Raw genomic sequence first — 19,219 nt, forward strand, 5'->3', positions numbered from 1 at the left:
AATGACCGAGGAGGATAGTCCCTTCTAAATTTGTTGTTTGGGCTGAATGTAAAGGAGGGTGTTTGTATTTGTTGGCGACTAAAGTGAATTGTAAGTTATGAACTAACGAGGGGTCGTTGTGGGATGGTTCACAGTTGCGCCTGGTTGGAGTCCATGACGAATGTGTCGCCCACGTTTATCGATTATAATCCAGTGCCGATACGTCAAGCCTAAAAGCATCGTCGTCAGCCTTGACAAGTATTATGAAAGAGTTATGAAGATATTCCAGGTGTGACCCACCAGACAGGGGCCGGAAGGAATGGGAAAATTGGAGGTCTGTCAACATACAAGACGCGATAAGATCGGAGGATGTGCGACTCAAAGTGTTATACTGCTTTGCCGGAAGGTAGGGAATGCGTAGGGTTTTTGCAGTGCTCTTTGTGAAACGAAATTGGACAACGATGCCTCGCGCTGAGGATGTGGGTACGAATTACTAGATTGGTATGTGTAGTGGCGGCGGAAATGAGTGTGATGAGCTGAGCTGTGCAAAAGTATAGAACAACCTCGTTTGGGGATCTGCGCAGCCTGGCTTGATGTAGATGAGAGCCAGCTCCCAGTATATAGAGAGAAGAAAAGCGAAATTAATAAAAGACCGTAAAGGAGTGACTGGTCGAATAGAATGGGAAGAGTTGCGATTGGGACGACGCGGAAAAGGTGAAAGAGGGGCAGTGCAGTGACCCTAGAGGTATAAGAGAGAAAGTACGTTCGCAGGTCGAGGGAGGCCTGCGACGGATTGGTCCAGTCAGCAGCCCTGTCCGGGATCGGGATGTCTATTGGCGACCCATGCCAGTATTCCTGATACAAGCCAAACCTCACAAAACTTGTGTGGTGAGGTCAGGAAGCAGGCCTGACCGAGGATTCTTGGCTCCAAGGGTATCTTTTTCCCAGCTGCAGTCAGTGAGCGGTATCGAAACCAAGAGCGGGTCCGGGATGATTCTTCTCGGGCTATGACAAGTATCGAGAATGGAACAGAACGTGCAATATGTTCATCCAGCAGTCTAGAAGGGGGTGGCTTGCTTGTCTCAACCCGACGCCACCGCACCATATCGAACCTTATCTGGGGTAAGCCAGGCTTAGAAGAGCAGGCTGAGGGACTATATGATGCATCCGGCGGCCCACCCAGCAGCGAGGAAGGGAAAGACACACATGCTATCCTACCACTTGAGTTCACGGACAACCTCAACGGGGTAGTTTTGTAACGTCTGGAACTTACGGATCTTGGATGAGCAGCCTGAAATAATCCATGGCCAATAAGGCCCACGATTCTCCTGGTCGAGAGGCCGCCGCCCACCAACCAACAGAGGCTCCAGGGATTGCGTTTGGTTGCGAGATCGGGTTTGTTTGAGATCTTCCACACTGCCCAGGGTTGTCCCCGGATGTTACGACTTGTCCAGCGAGGCATATCAGCCCCAATATTGACGACAGTGGGAGGACGGCTGGAGGGGGAACAACCCAGCCAGCTGGCCTCACCACTTGGCGGCGTGCGAGCTGGGCTGGCCAGCACTGCGCTGCTGGTCCAGAGGAAAACAGCTGCGAAGGGAGTTTTGCTCGTTCTGTGGGACTCTTCGCTGCTCTTCGCTGCTCTTCGCTGCTCGTCTGCAGTGCGAGGGCGACGGCACCCGCAGCGAGAGTTTCACGTTTTCCCTCGGATGAGGTGAGGTCGTTCATTATTTGTGGAGGCCGAGAAGCGAGAGCAAGGGGTAGGAAGCGAGGCGTTTGAGGAAACCCCCCCTGCATCCAGGCACTTGTTTCAGAGTCCAGGTCGATCTAACGAACATTCGACTCTAAATCCGACGTCAGGACAGGACGCACATGCGGATGACTCGGGCGGCGCTGGCCTCAAGATAGATCTGATACCGTGGAGAACGGGAGATAAAACCTCAGTCGCACCCATCACTAGCATCACCAGCGGGCTTCCGAACACCCCGGGATGTCGGGAGGATTTCCGGCGCGATCGCCGTCGCCGTCGCCGTCGCCGTCAAAAGGCGTCAGTGCAGAGGTTCGGATCAGGCACGTTCGCGATTCAGTTCACCATCTTGCTTCCCATAACGCTCCAAACGCGATGAAATTAGCACCCAGCGAAACCAACCTCTGGCTACCCTTGTGACCCTTTAATCGGTCCCGCAACCGGGTGGCTTTGTGTGTGGCGCCTTGCGGGGGATGTCCGGCTTGCCAGCAAGGAGTGTGGGCCGCTCGCTGTTGCATGATTATTCTGCCCAATTTGGGAATTGGAACTACCTGAAGGAGCTGATCACTGTCTATAATATTGATCATATGGGGATCGGTGCCGACGACGACGATTTCGGCTGAAAGGCAAACGACCGTCTAGGTCCGCGCGTTCAGGCAACGAATCCGCTGTACCGACTTGATGGAGAGCCCTTGGGATGCTCTCCTTGTTATGAATCATGTTTCCCTCCATGACGCCACCCACTGCTCCATAAGGTGTAGTGATTCATGCAAACCCCAGAAGAAGAATAAACAAGCCTAATATTCTGTGCGACTGAAGCCCCTATTCCCCAAAGAAAGCTTGAATCTATTTCGAGGTGTTGATTGAACCCATCATTTAGGGCAAGACCGATCCAAAGCGGGAAATGCTCTATACAACTCCCCTGAGGTTTGTCCCTGTCATTCAACAATCGATAAGAGAAGCAAGTCAGTCATTCTTCCTTGTTGATCCTCCGCCAGACTTCCGCTTCGGCTTCTGATATCTTTTCTCCAGCATGCTGCGCCCACTTTTTAGCCGTATTTAGAAAGTCCATGCCCCCCACGCTCTCCGAAGTATCTTGGGCCCCTATTCGTGACGTGTTGGCTTCTTGGGCTCTTCTCTGGACACTCGTCAGTTCCGAGGCGAACACATTCTGCTGATAATTCGGGGGATGTTCGAGGCTACGGCGTGGCGCTCCAAATTCGGCAGACGGAATAGCCACTGAATATGATGCAGATGCCGTGTTTGTAGTGCTTGTTGAAGAGCCCTGAGGTTGGGCTCTGTGTTGTGTTGGAGGAGGAATCCCCATCTGCGATGGTTGTCCCGTAGCAGGAGGTGCAACTGGGGTCCCAGTTATTTGGGGCCGGTATTTCTCACCAGATTTGGGAGGAGGAGGCATGGTTGTTCTGCTTGCTGGCGTTGGTGCCGCGCCTGGCTGTGGTCGAGGGGGTCCTTCGTCCCCTCCTCGAGTGGTAGGGGTGGGGAGCAAAGGTGGTACCTGTGCGTTTGGGGCGGCGGTGGGTCCGGGGTAAGGAAAAGCACCGGGTTGGGCTGGTGGGTAAGTAGAAGGAAAAGTAGCAGTGACCGTGGCAGGAATCGGATTGCGAGGAGTTTGCTCTTGAGACGTAGCTGTTTGAGGAGTTACACCGGATGCCTTTGAGGCGTTGATAGGACTTGACGTGTAGATCGGAATGCCAGACATCGCTGATGTAGAACTGGCGCGTACTTGTTATTCTGTAGATGTTTCGAAATACCGGATTGTGCCAGATTGCTGGCTGGCGAATTCGAGGCAATGAGGTATTGCTTGGTCAGTCGTGGGAGTGCTGTTAAACGTCGAACTGGATGTCTCAGAAAATCCGGTGCAATGCAGGTTGAGACTTTCGTTCCGTGGTCACTGCTTTTTTGATCGAAGAAGAGCTGTTTTGTTGTTGCTCCCTGCAGTCAAGGAGGAGACGTGGAGCTTTTGATCCACGGCGTGTCGCTTGCGGCTCGAGGGCTTTAATTTATGACATCACGCAAGCGATCTCGTCCTCCACCTCCGAATGTTTATCTATTTATTCCCACAGGGACCTGCTCGGCACAATGTGAAAGAGCAAAAATTCCTATCATCTGATTAATTAAAGCGTAGGCGACTATCGGCCTCCAAGAAACCGTATCTTACTGGCAATTGCGGTCTCAAAACACGACAGGGATTGATACAATCACTGAGTACCGATAGATCAGTCGAAGCAGCGGGGACAATGGATCTCCCCACAAAAGAATGTTCTCATGACTGGGCTTGGACATCAAGACAGTTTTCTGAATACTCAAATTTCTTTACTTTTAACCCTTAAAATTACTATAATACTCCCTTTGAAACTCTTAGTCTAATAGATATTTAAAATACTTAAAAGGAGGCATTTCTAAATATCTACTTTTTGTTAAGAAATTTGCAGTTTTAAAAAAGTATGGTTTTGCCAAAAATGCGCTAAAACAGGGAGTTTTTGCACATAACTGAAATTGAATGCCGAGGTATCCCATCGTTTAATTTTCTCAAGCTTGACTGCACGTCTCACCTGCAACGCGCCCAACGGCGCGACAGACATGCTTCACTGCCACAATCGAACATATCCGTGCGGCTGGGATCGCATTCACAATATCGAGGATGTCTGTTGTGTCGAAATATCTCCCCTTTGCAACTTCCACGACCACCACTCAGGCCTGCGCGTATCTGTTCGCGGTGTGCCTTTTCTCGATATCTTTCCTGGTCTTCCTCAACAGCAGCGTTTCGTTCGTCATTACTGATCTAATCGGAGTGAAGGACGGAGTCGGAGATCTAGTGGGAACCCTCGGCTTCGTCGATGAGTTGGTTGCGCTTGTAGCCTGCCCGTTTTGGGGCATTCTCAGTGATCGGCTGGGTGTGCGAATTGTCTGCTTTTCAGGGTATACCATTGTTGGTCTGGCTTTGTTTATCTTCGTACAAGCTCGGAATGTCTATCCGCAACTGTTGCTGGCGCGAGTTCTGTTCAGTATCGGTGGTGCTGCGACGTATGTTTTTTGGTGATTGCAAGAGATACCAGATGCTAACTCCCAGCAGAGCGACTATGGTTACCGCAATATTGCCTTCCATGACAGGTAATAGTCAAGAGAACGAGCTTCCCGTCGAATCACCAATACACGGATCAATCTTGGAAAGCAACACGCGGCACAGCATAGCTGCATCACTCGATTCTGAGGCGACCATAACACCAGCAACTTACAATGGACGAGCAAAACCTCCGAGGCCGAGTACAGGTGCCAGGAAACATACTACAGAGTCTTCTTCAAGTCCGCCGAGACTAGCTGGTCTGGTGGGTGTCTTTACTGGTTGTGGAGCTTTGGTTGCATTGGGCGTCTTTCTTCCACTTCCAGCTGAGTTTTCTCACCTCAATGGAGTGACACAAGGTCAAGCAGTAGCGTACAGCTTCTACGTGGTTGGCAGCGTTGCCCTTTTCGTGGCTTGCTTCTGCTTCATTGGCCTTCGCGGCTTGCATGGCGAGGATGGCAAAGGGTGGGCTCTTCTCTTTGGGAGGTCCCCTTCGTCTGACGGATATGAAACCTTGGATGGCCATCCAGGAATCCAGGATCAACTTAGCCCTATCAGGGCTCCGTTCTTGCCATATTGGCGATTGCTCCTAGACTCAACTCTCCTGGGTTTCAAGGATGCACAAATTGGACTTGGTTATCTTGGAGGGTTTGTGGCAAGAGCGTCTTCCGTTGGCATCTCATTATTTATTCCTCTCTACATAAATGCCTACTTTATTCGTAACGGCTTCTGTCAAGGGTCACCGAATGACCCATCCCCTGAGCTCAAGAAGGAATGTAGAGCCGCTTACATCTTGGCCGCAGAGCTTACAGGGGTGTCCCAATTAGTTGCTCTCATCTGCGCACCGCTCTTTGGGTATTTGTCCGACCGCTACCGCCGATTCAACGTTCCTCTTCTTGCGGCCTGCGTGTTTGGAATCATTGGCTACGCAGCATTTGCCAGGTTGATAAGTCCTGAGCCAAAAAACATCGATGGCAGAGGAGGGAGCCCCGCTGTCTTCCTGATTGTGTCTCTCATTGGAGTCAGTCAGATTGGTGCGATCGTTTGCAGTCTTGGGCTTCTTGGGCGTGGCGTCCTAGGAGATGAAGGTGGCTACAACCTATCTGGTCAGCTCCATGACCCACAACCTGTCTCTGGACAGGTCGTTCATGAAGCTGCAGAGACGTCACCACTAGTTGCATCCTCACGACCAACAGTGCCACCTCATTCAAGAAGTCATCTCAAAGGCTCCATTGCAGGCGTATATTCCCTTTCCGGAGGAGCGGCCATTCTCCTTCTCACAAAGCTTGGAGGATACCTATTTGACAGTCTATCGACCGGTGCTCCATTCTATATGATGGCCATCTTCAATGCTATCTTGTTAGTTGTTGGCGCTGGCGCTGGGATATATCGAGAAGTTCGGACCAAAAACCGCCAAGTCTAAGATTTCAATGCTTTCCCTTCTGATTGCAACCCCATAAAACTCCGTGAGCCATGAGTCAATACAGCAAGCTAGCTCTTACAGTTCAATTGGTTTGACGCCTTCTTGGCTAGCTTTTGCACAAATGTACTAGAGTGCATCCAAACAATGCTTGAATGTACAGAAGAGCTTGGGGACATTTTCATACAAGGGAAATAGAATTCAGCTCTCATTGTCGCCAAATCTGCAGTCACACAGTCAAATAAGTTTGCCCACCATGGGATATTACGGAGATCGGACGAAGCTTTATTCCATCGTCTATTATGTTATTGCTATTGTACGGTCAGCCCACCTTGCAAGGCTGCTAAGAAATTGCTTTGGGTCATCTAACAAACCTTCTTCACGTCATGAATCAAACACATATTTACACAACTCTATTCCGCATAACAGATGACTTTGCGGCTCCGTTTGGACTTTCTGACGGGTCGCTCCCCCTGGTCTACCATATGTTTTCTCTTTCGGCCACTAGCAGGTTTTTCCGTTGGAGAGTCTTCGGGCTTCTCGTTCTTAGCTTGAGGTCTCGCTTCCCAAGAGGCGTTTTGTTGCATCTCTTCTGGAACGGCGACGATGATGCAATCGGCGACGTCTGTCATGCTGGCCACAGTTTTCTTCCGACCCCGATGAGGTAATTTCCGGCGCTCTTTGCAAGCCGTTGATAGTTCAAGCTCTTCGGCGTAACCATGACCGCTTTCATCGATGTCCTTGGCCCTAGACTGCTTCCGACCACGACGGAGCAGCTTTCGGGGCTTTTTGTACACTGGCGATAACGCGAGCTCTTCAACGTAATCATAACAGGCCTCCTCCTCGATGGGCGAGAGTGCATACTTGTCGCTGTAGCGAGGTTCAGCGAACATTCCTGAATGGTCTTCGAGATCAAGTGCGAGCTGCTCGCTGTAATGGTGATGCCCAGCGGTGATCTCAAACGCCGGATACCAAAAGTTGGAGATGAACATCATATTGGTATCAAGTTTGAGAACGGGCATATTCGGTGAACTGAACATTGGTGCAATCGGTGCTCCGAAGCCCTCTACTTGGGATGGGCTGTAGGGCACTTCTGGTCCGGCCAGGATATTGCCACCGACTTCGTGGTAGATGGAAGTGGCCAAGTCTGTTGTGCCCTCCATCTCTGGAACATAGGGGGCAGTGGCTGCCATAATGCCGCAAGTCATATTATCTGGCTTCGGGCTGAAGGAAACGGGTAGCAGGGGTGGAAGTTGTTGGTGAAGAACACGATATATATATGTATATTGCAAAAGACTTCCTTGATTGCTCAGATGCGTCTATGATTGTTCGAGTGGAAGCTCTTACGCCTTGAGTGCACAATCACCTTGAGCCTATAATTCAAAGGACCTCATAAACAATCAATTTCTTTGGCTCCCTAACAATCTTCTTTAATCTGATTGTTCAATGCTTTGTTCAGATTAAAGAAGCTTGTTCAATGTTTTGTGCTAGCTTGATTGTTCTAAGCATAATACAAAGGAGTTCTCGGCCGCTTGAACGAGGCACAATGGAGCTGCTCTTTGTTATGTGCAATCATCAGCATTTACCCCCGCTGATACGGAGTTATGCCAAAAGACAGTGTTCTTTTCACGTTCGAAGACGCTTAAATGACGCGTAAATGCCGAACTCTCGGTAAACAGCTATCTACAGGTGGTCAATGGGCGAGACAGGGGAGGGAGTAGGGAAGCTTGGGGATTTTTACTCTCATTTTAAACAAGAGATTCAGCCTTCACTTTCTTTCTCAATGTCTCAAGTCAAGTTCGACAATTTAATGCTTCCTCTGTATGGTCCCTGGAGCTATCAATCGATCTCTCAGAAATTAGAATATTATAGTCATTCACCTTCAAGATTATGTAAAAGCCCAGCGCCAGCCGCAGGTGCTGAGAATTAGCAGTGCCTTCTTCAATCTCTACCAGTCATTCTATTCACGAAGCACAGGGTAGAGAAATAGAGCAGGGAAAGACTAGTATCAGGTAGCAGTTCAGCTGATCTTGATTGAAGAAGGTTCTGCAGGGGCTCTGTCTAAATATTTACAATAGAATTAGTAATTAGCGTAGTATCATGACCATTATACACCCCAAGCACATTATTCCAGTGCTCCACGGTCCCAGTGCACTACTCTCGCCTCCGTTTTCCCTGTCAACCCTATGTGTGCCCAACCCAACCTAACGCTTAAAGGAGTGTAATGCGACATGACGGTCGTAAATCGTGTGTGATGGGTCAAAAACTTTTCATCGAAACCTTTTCAAGTAAGGAGGAATCCCGAGTTCGAAACGCTTATGCAAGGGCCAGAAGAGCCATGGCACCAGCTACGGCGTAGGCTGCTGGGTGGTTGCTTACGGCAGCTCCTGCCGAGATCTGGGCAGGAGCAGAAGTGGTTGTGGTTGGAGGGCCTGTCACTGTGGTTTGGATGGTAAAGGACGAAGTGAGAACGACAGTACCGTTCGTACTGGTGGCTGTCCTTTCAGATGGGACAGTGATGACCTCCGTTACAGGAACCGAAGTCTCCAAAGTGATGGGAACCTGATGTGAAAATTAGCATTGCCATTCGAGAAAAGTATATAAAAGTTGAATATTGGATGTTGACTCGTCTTCCAAGTCACAAAGACGAAGGAGCCAAGGCAGCCTACGTGGAAATATTATAATATGGTATAGAAATAAACTCACAAAGACTGTTGCTTTAGTGGTGGGCGGCTCCAAGGTCTCGGTGATTGTGTAAGCTGAGGTTAACTCGATCGTGCTAGTCTCAGTGACATCTGGTACGAAATTAGTATACAGGAATTTTGAGAAGCAAAATGGATGCGTACAAAGTACCACAGTAGAGCCGGCACTGACGGTCGTATAAAATGACTCGATCTCTGTTGTTGTGGTATAAACCTCAGTCGTCTCGTAGCAAGTTGTGAGCACGGTGGTATAACTGTTGGAAGTCAGCACCGAAGTTAAGCCTCGAATGGATCATCTCCCTAGATCTGTCTGCCTGAGAAGGACATGGAAACCCGAAACTCCAGTTATTCCCCCGAAGAAGTGGTGTTGATGAATGGAGAGGGTGGAAAGGATATACTAACTCGATAATCGTGGTTGGGACCTTTTGCACGATCAAGCTGGTGCTGGTATAAACAACAGTGACCTCCTTTCCAGAAACAGTTTCGGTTTCAGTAACAGGGCATAGAGAGGTGGAAGTCTCGTAAACATATGTCTCGATATATTTAGTCGTCGGAGCAAGAGTGGTGCTGATTAAGAGTTAGTGATAGTTCGGCAACGCAAGCGTATACAACTCACTAGACTTCAATTGTGGTAGGGTAAACTTTTTCCACTGTACTGGTTGTGGTATATGTGATTGTCACAGTGGACCCGGGGTATGTCTTAGTTTCTGTGACGGGGCAAAGGGTGGTGTAGGTAGTTGTGACCTGACGATGAAGTTAGAAACCCACAAAAGAGAACCTTCCTATTTTCAAACATACATAGGTCGTAACATATGTCGTGATAGGCGGTGTTTCTTTGGAGGTATACCAGCGAGGGACGACATCAGCTTGTGCCAAAGCGAGAGTGGCCAATGCCAGGAGAGTGAAAGTAGTCTTCATCATGGAGTTCGAGATAGCAGAACGAGAGTTATTCGACGAATTATCAGACGGAGTAACGAGGGTATTAAGTAACCGTAGCGAAAGAGTTACTTGTTGCTGGAGAGGTTGGGGATGTCTGATTTAAAGAAGGTTTGCAAGAGGAAAAGAAACAGCAAACAGGGCGGGCAACCCGGTCCTCTTTTAACGAACAGACCAGATGAGGGAAATCACCTCACTGACTACCCTGTCTCCTGTGCATCCCATGTGCGTGTAGGTGCATCCTAGCTCGAGATACTCAGGTGATGCGAGGAACGCCGTCACTCGACGTCTTCTCGGCGGGCACCATGTCGCTCCATGGCCGATACCCGTGCTGCTGGTCGATACCAAGACGATTTTCTGTATGACTGGTCGTCAGGTCGTCAGATCGATTCTGCAGAGCCTTGAGGCAAGGGAGGTTGCTACGTAAGTAGGTGTGGTCTGGGCACTCTGATTGCCCTTTGGCGTTCGCTTGCATGTAGCAGCAGCAGGGCCGCAGCAGCAGGGCCACAGCAGGCGGGGCTTGGCTGCTCCCAGCAACGGGCGAGCGTCGGCAGAGGCAGAGGCTGGTGGAGGCGGGGAGAACCCCTGACGATGATGTCGATTCGACGAGTGAGGCCCCGGAGTGCTGTGCCTGAACCTGGCCACAACTCCAACAAACTTGCCTGGAAGCCAACATGGTATGGCTTGGCATGACATGACAGCGCTCGCTCTCGCAAACTCCCATCAGCACGATAAACATGATAGACAGACAGACAGACAGACAGACAGGCACTACCATATCAGGCTTGGGCTCACCTGCCGAAGAGGTGGCTTGTCAAATAAACATTGATTCATTCATTCGGTTCGCCCATGGAAGATAGTAAGGCGAGATCTCTTGTATTCCGTATGCAGCTTTGAGAAGCAAGAGGTAAAGAGGGTGGACACATCGGAGCGAACTCCTGTACGTGCAGCTATATGTCGGAGACGGGTATTGCTATAGTGAAAGCACGTGCACACCCTGTCTACTAAACTTTTAGGTGTAAAAGCCTCTATGGCAACAGCACAGCGACATATGATCACCTTACAGGAGTTCGCTCCGATGCGTCCGCCCCCTTTACGCCGTTCCTGCAAGCACCGGGTCTCTTAGCTCAGGGCAAAGGTGTTTCTCCGCGCCCACTCCTGCGTGGTCAACTCGCGAGAAATCATTGCTCAGTCCGTCAAATCCTGCTCTGCAGGGCGACCCCGCTCTGCTGCTGGACGAATTTAATACTCCTGCGGAAACTTGATTCAAGTCAGAATCTACCTCGCAGCGACCCCCCGCACTGGCCAATAGCTCGGGCGTGGCGGGAACATTTCAAGAAGTCGATACGGATAGAGGTGGGAAAGTTCCAAAGATCAAGGCAATCCTGGCCACAATAGTGTTCGTCCCTGGCCTCGCTCTGCAGGGATGCTTTTGAGTGCATGGAGTTCTCATGACGAGGTTGGTTGAGGTGGTGCAAGCAACGGGAGTCATGGAAGAGAATGAGAAAACAGAGCGGTTTCGTCGGACGAAGGGGCACCGAGGCAGTCGGACATGAAGTACCGCTCGGAACAGAGAACATCATGTTTGACAATTGGCAACACCGAGACATTCTCCATTTCCATGATGCGATCAACGATACTCCGTGTCGGCAACGACATGAAAAGCACATACGCCATATAGGTGCATGTTCGCGAGGATCCTCGGCGAATTCGATCATTCGAAGATCAGTCTCTGAGGAACCCCTGTCGGCTCTATTTTCTCGGCTCCTCTGCCCCTGAACTCTGGCCCAGTTGCGGCGGTGAGGAAGCGTTGCCGTCTGCGACCTGAAATAGCAGGCATTCAATTTAAACGTCGATTGTGGCGCGCCACCAAGATCTTCTGATCTTCCGATAAGTTCATGGGTACGCATAGTTTGCTCCCGCGTCATTGCGAATACAGTAGCAGACGAGGGGGGCAAGCGACTCCTTCTGAGCCTGAGCCTTGATAATCAAACAATCAGTCCGATGTCATTCGCAGTGCAGCACCTCTATTCTGTGATGCGATATACTGGATCCGGCTCATCAGTAAGCTTTGGAACTAACCGCAAACCCATGATGCCCGCAAGACGACTCCTCAGGCTCACCGCACTCTCAACATTTCAATCTTCATCTTCGTCTGATTCGCTATCCCATCCTTCCTCGTAAGCCTCGGCAATCTCGCCTAGGGAGTTACTGAGAGCCTCCCGCTCTGTTATCGCAACGGCCCTGCTTACGATAGATTGGAGCCTTTTCACCTGCAAGGCGACGGTCGTATCAGTTGACAACGATGTGCTGATGGCCAACGATGCGGTCACACTTGCCTGTGCGAAGATGTGGGGAAAGCTGTCAAGGAGGGGAAACAACAGGGGTGTGATAGTTCTGCGGTGAGAGTCAGCAGGAATCCCGGCGGCGAGCGACCATGCATACAGAGAAACCTGGAATGATCTGACGGCTGTTCTCGATACGAGAGCACTACATGATTTTGCTGCAAGAGGGAAAGATGCGAACTAACTTTTGTATCAATGGCAGCCCAGCAGCCCGTCGCCGTGCGCGCTCGTATCCCTCATCCTCCCCACTGGTTTCCTGTGAATCGGTAATTTCTTTAACTCTATAGCCCTCGACTTGGCCAAAAACGTGAGATTCCTTGTTACTTTGCCGCCTACTGATTTGTTCACCGGTCTCCGCAGGGAAGAAGTCCATATCAAACGTGTTTAAATCACTGTCCCCACCTGCCTGGGAGCCGCGAACGCTTCTATCTTGATAGGACACTCTGGAATCTCTGCTCTCTGTTGGTGCAGCCAATCTTCCTGGCCCCTGGTGTCTATTCGGTGCTGTTTTCTGATCGACGCTCATCCGCAACTTTGCTATGTTTTGATTGCCATTGATGTTCAGGGCGCTGATGAGTCTGTCTATTGTTTTGCGGCTTCCATATTTGGTCTTCAGTCTTGATGGCAGGCTCATACTTTCAAGTGCTGCCGAAAGAAGCCCAGACACGTGCCATGGCGACTGACGATCAACCGTGACATAATTAGGTAACCTAGCTGTAGGTAAGGTCATGGGGATGAAAAGGGATGCCTGTGGGGCGATTTCTGAGAGTGACCGGGCTATGTTCGACAGCCTCATGATTCGTTTCTCCTGTAATGTGTTAGCAATAAGGGGAATCATTCTCTAACTCTGATTGAGACATACTCTTGAAATCGACGTCAAACCGTCTTCGAGTCCCCAGAAGGAAACTGTTGTTTTGCCATATTCGTCCCTGATGCGGTCCATATATCTTGCCGCGAATCCACCCCACGCATCGTCAACTCCTGCCATGACCTGAACACCCTGCATGTGATCAGCCTCCTCCGCAAATACTCTTAAATCACGATCTAGTAAGTCATGTTCTTTGTCGAGAGAGTTGAAGAGATCTTCTCCCACTTCCCAACTCTCGAACGGCATCAGCGTTGAGCTCAACTCATACTCATTGAGCTGGACAATGGACTTTGGGTTGAAGTAGACTCTATTGAAGTCTGACCAATACCTGACGGACTCCGTTGTCAGTTGTGGAGGATCTAGTCCCTCCTCGAGGCTCTGCTGGTAAGCGCTTTGTTGGATAGCTGCCTGTCGCTGAATGACTGCTGGTCCATTCCTGTGGTATGTCAGGGGATTGCTTGCGACAGGGAACTTCTACTCACCAGACACCATGTTGGACCACAGGTTCCTCGATCTCATACAGAGCATTGATCTTTCTCAGAGAACCAAACCCACCCTTGAGATCATAGATAAGTGTTCTCGGAGTGAACGTTTCGGTCCCGTCTGCTCCAATACCAGGTCGAAAATGGATATCGTGATCGACCAGGGATTCCTCGTCAGTCGAATATGTGAAATATGACTCCTGGGAATGCATTAGTCGCGGAAAGAATACAACAGGAATCCTCCTACTTGAGTGTTCCAGAAGTGAGTCGCGAGGTAGTTACTCCTCTGCCCAAGCTGAAGCGTTATGATCTCATGCATCCTGAGCCGTCCTGTTGAGTCTTGATACTGTGCAGGTGGTCTTCAGGTTATTTGGAAGCGCAGGTGCGAATTTGATGCATCATGAGATGAGCGGCAACAATGGCTTCTGCCTGATGCACATAAGATGCAAGCTCGGGCTATCGGTGCTGTGTTGAGAGTTGGACCCGCACGCTGAGAGAGAGAGAACCAACCTGGCGCTCCATGTCACGTGCTGCAAAAGAATCCACTTTCAATTTGGGTGAAATAAGTAGGTCGTAAAATAGCAAGTTTTGAATCAGAAGTCTTGTTTTGAACCCTTTAAAGGCGAAAAAGGCAATGCCTTAGTCGCCGCGGAGGACACCCATTACTCTACACTGATACCTGAACACCCTAGATGCCGAGGCAAGCCCCCATTCCTGTCCCGGCCTAGCTCCTTGTAGCCACCGTCACGACTACGTATATAACAAAGCTTCTTTCCACGACTCCTAGCTCATTCATTGCTTTTCAAAAATCTCCCACGCCATTGTTCAATCTTCCGACTACCATCTTCAATTGCCAACAATGACCTTTCAGCAGGAGGCTAATTCTTGGCGGACTCCCAGAGCCCTCGAAACATCTCCAGCCCCGGAGGTTGGCTCAAAAGCACCCTCGTCTCCGAAGCTGCGATTCCCCAACCCCAATGGAAAATGCACGGTTATCACTTTTCTGAGGCACTGCGGCTGCCCGTGTACGTCTTCGTCTCCATCGATTCTGAATTTCTGAAGGACTCAAAGACCGTTAACACGTCCTTCATCCAGTCGCCGAGAAGACTTTCGATGAGCTTCGGAAAACTGCTGCCAGGAACCCCGAAGTTAACTTCATCGCCATATCTCATTCATCCGAAGAGTCTACCGAGAAGTGGGTTATCGCCGTGGGCGGCGAATGGGACGTGAAAGTCATTGTGGACGCCAATCGAGAACTGTATGCGCAATGGGGCCTGGGCATCTCCAGCGCGTGGCATGTTTTGAATCCATGGTCCCTTTACTCTGTTTTGCGACTTATGAGGACCGAGAAAATTAGTAACAGACCGACGGAGAGTGGTAATAGGTGGCAGACTTCTGGAAGCTTTGCGGTGGACGGAGAGGGAACTGTACGTTGGTGTAGGGTCGCGAGGGCTGCCGATGATATCCCCAATTTCAACGAGGCACTGAAGGCACTGGGTGTTAAAACTTGAATGACTTCTCGACGTTTAGGCCTGGGCGAAAAGTTTCGTTGTTTGAACTTGGATTGAACCAGCTTCTCGTCGCCTCCAGCTCTGAGGCTGTCCACACCACCACAGAATTCATCCGCAAAGAGGATAGCACTGAAATAGGTCAAGGCGTGAGAATCCACATCGCCACAAGGTCATTACATTTTTAAAATATTGGGATTTTTTTTTTGAAGGAGTGTCTATTCTTCTAGAACACCAATGTACCACTGAAGTTGGCACATTGACAAACAGTAAACTGGAAACTCGAACGACCCCCCGGAGCAGCTAACATCTCAACTTCCTACGAATCTAGGCCAGTTTAACATGAATTATGTGACCGAAATAGCCGGACGGTTCTTGTGAGAATACAATGACTACAAATCCACCGCCAATTAGTTTTCCTCGAGCTGCGCGAGGGCTTCGTGCAGAGTGACGATCTCTTCTGCCAAGTAGATTAGCACTGCAAAATGTAGAAAATCCTGAGGAGGCGAGGAGGCGAGGAGGCGAGGAGTTGCATTCGGCTCCTACGAGTCCAGAACGGCTCCTGAGCTCTCGACTCTCGTGAGAAAACCCGAAAAATTAGTAGAGAACAAGCTTACCAGGGGCCATGTCTCCAGCTTCGTCATACCTAATCTTGTCCATGGCAAGTCTGAGTCTGACAGAGAACTCGTAGCCAGGGATATTCTCAGGCTTGCCAGGGCTGACGACAGCCAAGTCGGAGAGCGCATCCATGTTTTTTCGGACCAAGTTCACCAATTGACGCGTTGTTGACGGTGGTGTTGTACGAATCTTCTTCTTGGGGACAAACAACTCGTCCTCGTCCTCTTCCGTCGAATCTTCAGCCTCGTCTTCTGTATCAAACATGACAACCTCTTCTTCTTCTTCTTCTTCACTTTCCTCCAATGGGCTGTCAATATTGAGATCATCATCAAGTACGTCACGAGCGGCCTGATACGAGCTGGTCTTCTGCTGCTTGTCGGTGCTGTTCTTCGCATTGGCGTTCGTCTTTGGGTTGGCAAGCTTGGCGACCTGAAGACGCTTGAGGCGATTACCTTGGTTCTTCAGCGGGTTGTGCCAGTTATAATTGCGCTTCTTCTCAGACAAAGATCGCTGGGCCTTCTTGAGAGCTTGGGGATTATTAGTGTTGTGTTCTTGAGTTTGGTTGCAGTGTCGAGCAAAAAGAAAGTAAAGAACTCCCGCATCATAGCTACGAAATACAAAGGCCGTAGCTTTGCTTCTGGAGTGGAATAAGGAAGTGGGGCTGCTTACTACGGCAATTTGACTTCAGTTCCTCATCGCCCTCGGTTTCGGAAGTCGCTGATGCTGGGAGAGGAAACTTATACTCTTCTTCGTCAGTTATCTCCCCATCGCTCAGGGTGAGACCGAAGCGCTTGCACTTGTCCTCCGGATCGAAGTCCATCGTTGCACCATTCTTGAAGGTTCGCTCAAGCTCCCAAGCAATAGCCTCCGATATTGCGTCTGAAGTGTCACCATAGAAGCTGACAGTGGTCAGGACGGCGTCCTCGATCTCGTGTGTCAGCTCATAGCTAATGGCCTTCGAGAAGCAGAGGGACCGAGCAGATTCTTCGAGTGCGTTACGAGACATCTTGAAAGACGGAAAGTAGTTCAACGAGATGCAAGTGCACTAAGTGTAAGAGACTCCTTCCACAGAGAGGTGGAGCCGTCGCCTCGAGGGAGAAGCTCGAATGATGTTGCAGATCGGAAGAACGAATATTTGTCATTCCGGAGCAAGATAAAACTTAATGCCGGCTCTCCGCCACCTTTGGAGGCAAGTTTACTGCATTCACCGCAGAAATTAAATGGCACTGTTTAGAAAATGATTAACATTGTGAGTGTTCGATTCTTCATTACCTATCATTTCCTACTCCAGCAAAGCAAACTCTGTCCAGCGGAACAGCGGCAGCAACTATATACATGTCTCTCTTTTTGTACAAAAACAAACGCGTTAAAGATACATTGGGCTTGAGCGGGAAGTCTCGCAGTGGTAAGAATGGGTGAAGAAATGGTGAACTTGAAAGCAAGAAGAACATAATGCCACCAACAATTCGGTCAACCAATTACAGACTGCCAAGCTTTCGAAAAACTTGATGGACAACATTCGAAGTAACCTGGGCAATATGCTCGATGTCCTCCTCGGTAACATTATACGCGGGCGCCAGGATCACATGATCTCCCCTGAATCCATCAACGGTCCCTGTACCGGGATACATGGTCATGTTAAAGGGGGCCGAAATCGCAGTATCGTGCACCCTTTGTGCAACACCCAACCTTGGATCAAATGGCTCCTTGGTTGCCTTATCCTTCACGAATTCGAGCCCCCAGAAAAGTCCTCGACCTCGAATATCACCCACATTTGGATGGTCTGCCAACCGAGACCGAAGGCATTTCTCCAAATACAACCCCTGTCTTTTGACGTTACCAACCAGATTTTCCTCCTCCACGATTCTCTGGACTTCGAGCGCCGCCGCTGCCTGAACGGGCATGCCCTGATACGTCTGTCCATGGACAAACTGACCGCTCCCATTCAGCAATGTGTTGACAACTCTGGACGAGATGAACACTGCCGCGACAGGCTGATAGCCACCACCCAGTCCCTTCCCAACTGTCTGCAAGTCAGGCACAACGTCCTCGTTTTGCCAAGCATGCAAAGTTCCACAGCGGCCCATGCCGCTCATCACCTCGTCCAGAATGAAGAGCGCGCCATGCTTGTGGCAGACGTCCCTCATTGCTTTCAGATAGCCCGGAACCGAAGGCACGCACCCAAGAGCGGCACCTACGACTGGTTCTGCTACGAAGCCAATGACGGTCTCTGGGCCAAGCTCCTGGAATTTTGCTTCGAGCTCAGTGGCTTTCCTTGCGACAAATGAAGAGTCTGACTCTCCGTCGGCCCGTTGCCGATAGGCATTGCAGGCAGAAACATGATGCACGTTGTCCATCAAGAATGGCTCGTATGGTGCACGGCGCACTGGATGTCCTGACATGGCCAAGGCGCCAATCGTGTTACCGTGATACGAGCCCTCACGAGTAATGAAGTTGACGCGACGAGTCGCTGGATCATTCTCGTAGAAGACTTGGCGAGCAAGCTTGATGGCCGCCTCCATAGCCTCAGATCCTGAAAACATTCATCAGAACCTTAATACGCAAGGATGCTGAGCACTGACCTGAGCCTGTCAGATAAACTCTGGCCATTTTGCCCCCTGTACCATCAATTAATTTCTTACAGAGCTCCTCGACGACTTCGCAGGCCCAAAAGGTAGATGCAAGGTAAGGTATGCCAGTAGATAGGATGGCAGAGATAGCCTTGAAAACCCTCTTATTTCCTGTGTGGAATTCAAGATCAGCTACGAGGACTCTAAGGAGGATACAAAGGCGATCCTGGAAAAGCACATCGGCACGAAGCAGTTGGGTCTGACGAACCGTGTCCCAAGCAAGAGACCGCAGCTCCCGATGTGGCATCGAAGATGACACGCCCATCTTTCAAGTAGAGATAGCTGCCGCTACCTCTCTCAACTACCGGAAAAGATTTATGGAGGTTTCGATCGAGCAAAAACGCAGTTCGCGCGTGTCCGTTAAGGACAGTGGTGGAAAGATGGCCATTGGGCAGATGAACACCATTGCTGGGAGCAGCAGGCACCCTGTCATGCTGATCGAGGTCTGTAAGGGCAGATGGAGACATGATGCTAGAAGAACAGACTAGCTCGGCTACGTATCTGTTCGAGATCGACTGAGAAGGAGGAGGAGGATTGACACCTTTCTAGGAGCTCATGTGTTAAGTGAGGAAAATGTCAGATGGGAGGCCAAAAAAGCGGGTGTCTCTGGGGAAGGAGGCAGGAGGCAGGAGGGGGAGTGTGGAGGAAGTGGGAGTAGAAGGAACGATGCTGGATGTAATATAGAAAACAGACCAGAGGACGGACAGTGGCAGCAACGACCAGGACCAGGCTCAGTTCAAAATGAAGTGAGATACGAAACTTGGGCCAGGTGGGCACTGGCCTCTGGATCCTGTCCCTCTCTGCGGAGCGGACGCTGAAGGGAAATGGGAGTGAAGTGTGTGGGAGTGGGGGCTCTCCAGAGTCCAGAGTCCAGTGCATTTGCACTTGCATTCGCATTTCTG

At 50.2% G+C, this 19,219-nt stretch overlaps 9 protein-coding genes across 9 annotated transcripts; 2 read left to right on the plus strand and 7 right to left on the minus strand.

Moving 5' to 3' along the window:
* Positions 1–336: 336 nt before the first annotated feature.
* K444DRAFT_437022 (uncharacterized protein) lies at positions 337–1,921 on the minus strand. Its single transcript, XM_024872810.1, has 2 exons — positions 1,253–1,921; positions 337–1,091 (listed from the first exon to the last, which is right to left on the minus strand). The coding sequence occupies exons 1-2, from the start codon at positions 1,774–1,776 to the stop codon at positions 782–784; spliced, it is 834 nt and encodes a 277-aa protein (XP_024735030.1). The 5' UTR covers positions 1,777–1,921; the 3' UTR covers positions 337–781.
* A 655-nt stretch (positions 1,922–2,576) lies between these two features.
* On the minus strand, positions 2,577–3,449 carry K444DRAFT_614382 (uncharacterized protein; the record flags this gene model as incomplete). Its single annotated transcript, XM_024880523.1, has 1 exon — positions 2,577–3,449. The coding sequence occupies one exon, from the start codon at positions 3,444–3,446 to the stop codon at positions 2,697–2,699; it is 750 nt and encodes a 249-aa protein (XP_024735031.1). The 3' UTR covers positions 2,577–2,696.
* A 939-nt stretch (positions 3,450–4,388) lies between these two features.
* On the plus strand, positions 4,389–6,231 carry K444DRAFT_631184 (MFS transporter-like protein; the record flags this gene model as incomplete). The annotated part of the gene is made up of 2 exons (XM_024883324.1): positions 4,389–4,771; positions 4,821–6,231. The coding sequence occupies 2 exons, from the start codon at positions 4,389–4,391 to the stop codon at positions 6,229–6,231; spliced, it is 1,794 nt and encodes a 597-aa protein (XP_024735032.1).
* A 410-nt stretch (positions 6,232–6,641) lies between these two features.
* On the minus strand, positions 6,642–7,436 carry K444DRAFT_631185 (uncharacterized protein; the record flags this gene model as incomplete). The annotated part of the gene is made up of 1 exon (XM_024883325.1): positions 6,642–7,436. The coding sequence occupies one exon, from the start codon at positions 7,434–7,436 to the stop codon at positions 6,642–6,644; it is 795 nt and encodes a 264-aa protein (XP_024735033.1).
* Positions 7,437–8,281: 845 nt separating this feature from the next.
* Positions 8,282–9,848, minus strand: K444DRAFT_726025 (uncharacterized protein; the record flags this gene model as incomplete). The annotated part of the gene is made up of 6 exons (XM_024888659.1): positions 8,282–8,790; positions 8,935–9,023; positions 9,075–9,184; positions 9,333–9,497; positions 9,547–9,674; positions 9,729–9,848. The coding sequence occupies 6 exons, from the start codon at positions 9,846–9,848 to the stop codon at positions 8,545–8,547; spliced, it is 858 nt and encodes a 285-aa protein (XP_024735034.1). The 3' UTR covers positions 8,282–8,544.
* Positions 9,849–10,812: 964 nt separating this feature from the next.
* On the minus strand, positions 10,813–12,237 carry K444DRAFT_614386 (uncharacterized protein). Its single transcript, XM_024880524.1, has 2 exons — positions 12,206–12,237; positions 10,813–12,139 (listed from the first exon to the last, which is right to left on the minus strand). The coding sequence occupies exon 2, from the start codon at positions 11,792–11,794 to the stop codon at positions 11,138–11,140; it is 657 nt and encodes a 218-aa protein (XP_024735035.1). The 5' UTR covers positions 11,795–12,139; positions 12,206–12,237; the 3' UTR covers positions 10,813–11,137.
* On the minus strand, positions 11,873–14,125 carry K444DRAFT_664637 (tubulin nucleotide-binding domain-like protein). Its single transcript, XM_024886988.1, has 5 exons — positions 13,809–14,125; positions 13,562–13,761; positions 13,074–13,515; positions 12,397–13,019; positions 11,873–12,356 (listed from the first exon to the last, which is right to left on the minus strand). Exons 1-5 carry the CDS (start codon positions 13,878–13,880, stop codon positions 12,005–12,007), a joined length of 1,689 nt encoding a protein of 562 aa, XP_024735036.1. The 5' UTR covers positions 13,881–14,125; the 3' UTR covers positions 11,873–12,004.
* Positions 14,126–14,355: 230 nt separating this feature from the next.
* On the plus strand, positions 14,356–15,300 carry K444DRAFT_614388 (uncharacterized protein). The gene is made up of 2 exons (XM_024880525.1): positions 14,356–14,586; positions 14,657–15,300. The coding sequence occupies exons 1-2, from the start codon at positions 14,421–14,423 to the stop codon at positions 15,070–15,072; spliced, it is 582 nt and encodes a 193-aa protein (XP_024735037.1). The 5' UTR covers positions 14,356–14,420; the 3' UTR covers positions 15,073–15,300.
* Positions 15,301–17,165: 1,865 nt separating this feature from the next.
* Positions 17,166–18,784, minus strand: K444DRAFT_532667 (PLP-dependent transferase; the record flags this gene model as incomplete). The annotated part of the gene is made up of 3 exons (XM_024875095.1): positions 17,166–18,220; positions 18,270–18,428; positions 18,526–18,784. 3 exons carry the CDS (start codon positions 18,782–18,784, stop codon positions 17,166–17,168), a joined length of 1,473 nt encoding a protein of 490 aa, XP_024735038.1.
* Positions 18,785–19,219: the final 435 nt, after the last annotated feature.

The sequence above is a fragment of the Hyaloscypha bicolor genome, assembly GCF_002865645.1.
Source record: "Hyaloscypha bicolor E unplaced genomic scaffold K444scaffold_98, whole genome shotgun sequence".
Taxonomy (NCBI): Eukaryota; Fungi; Ascomycota; class Leotiomycetes; order Helotiales; family Hyaloscyphaceae; genus Hyaloscypha; species Hyaloscypha bicolor.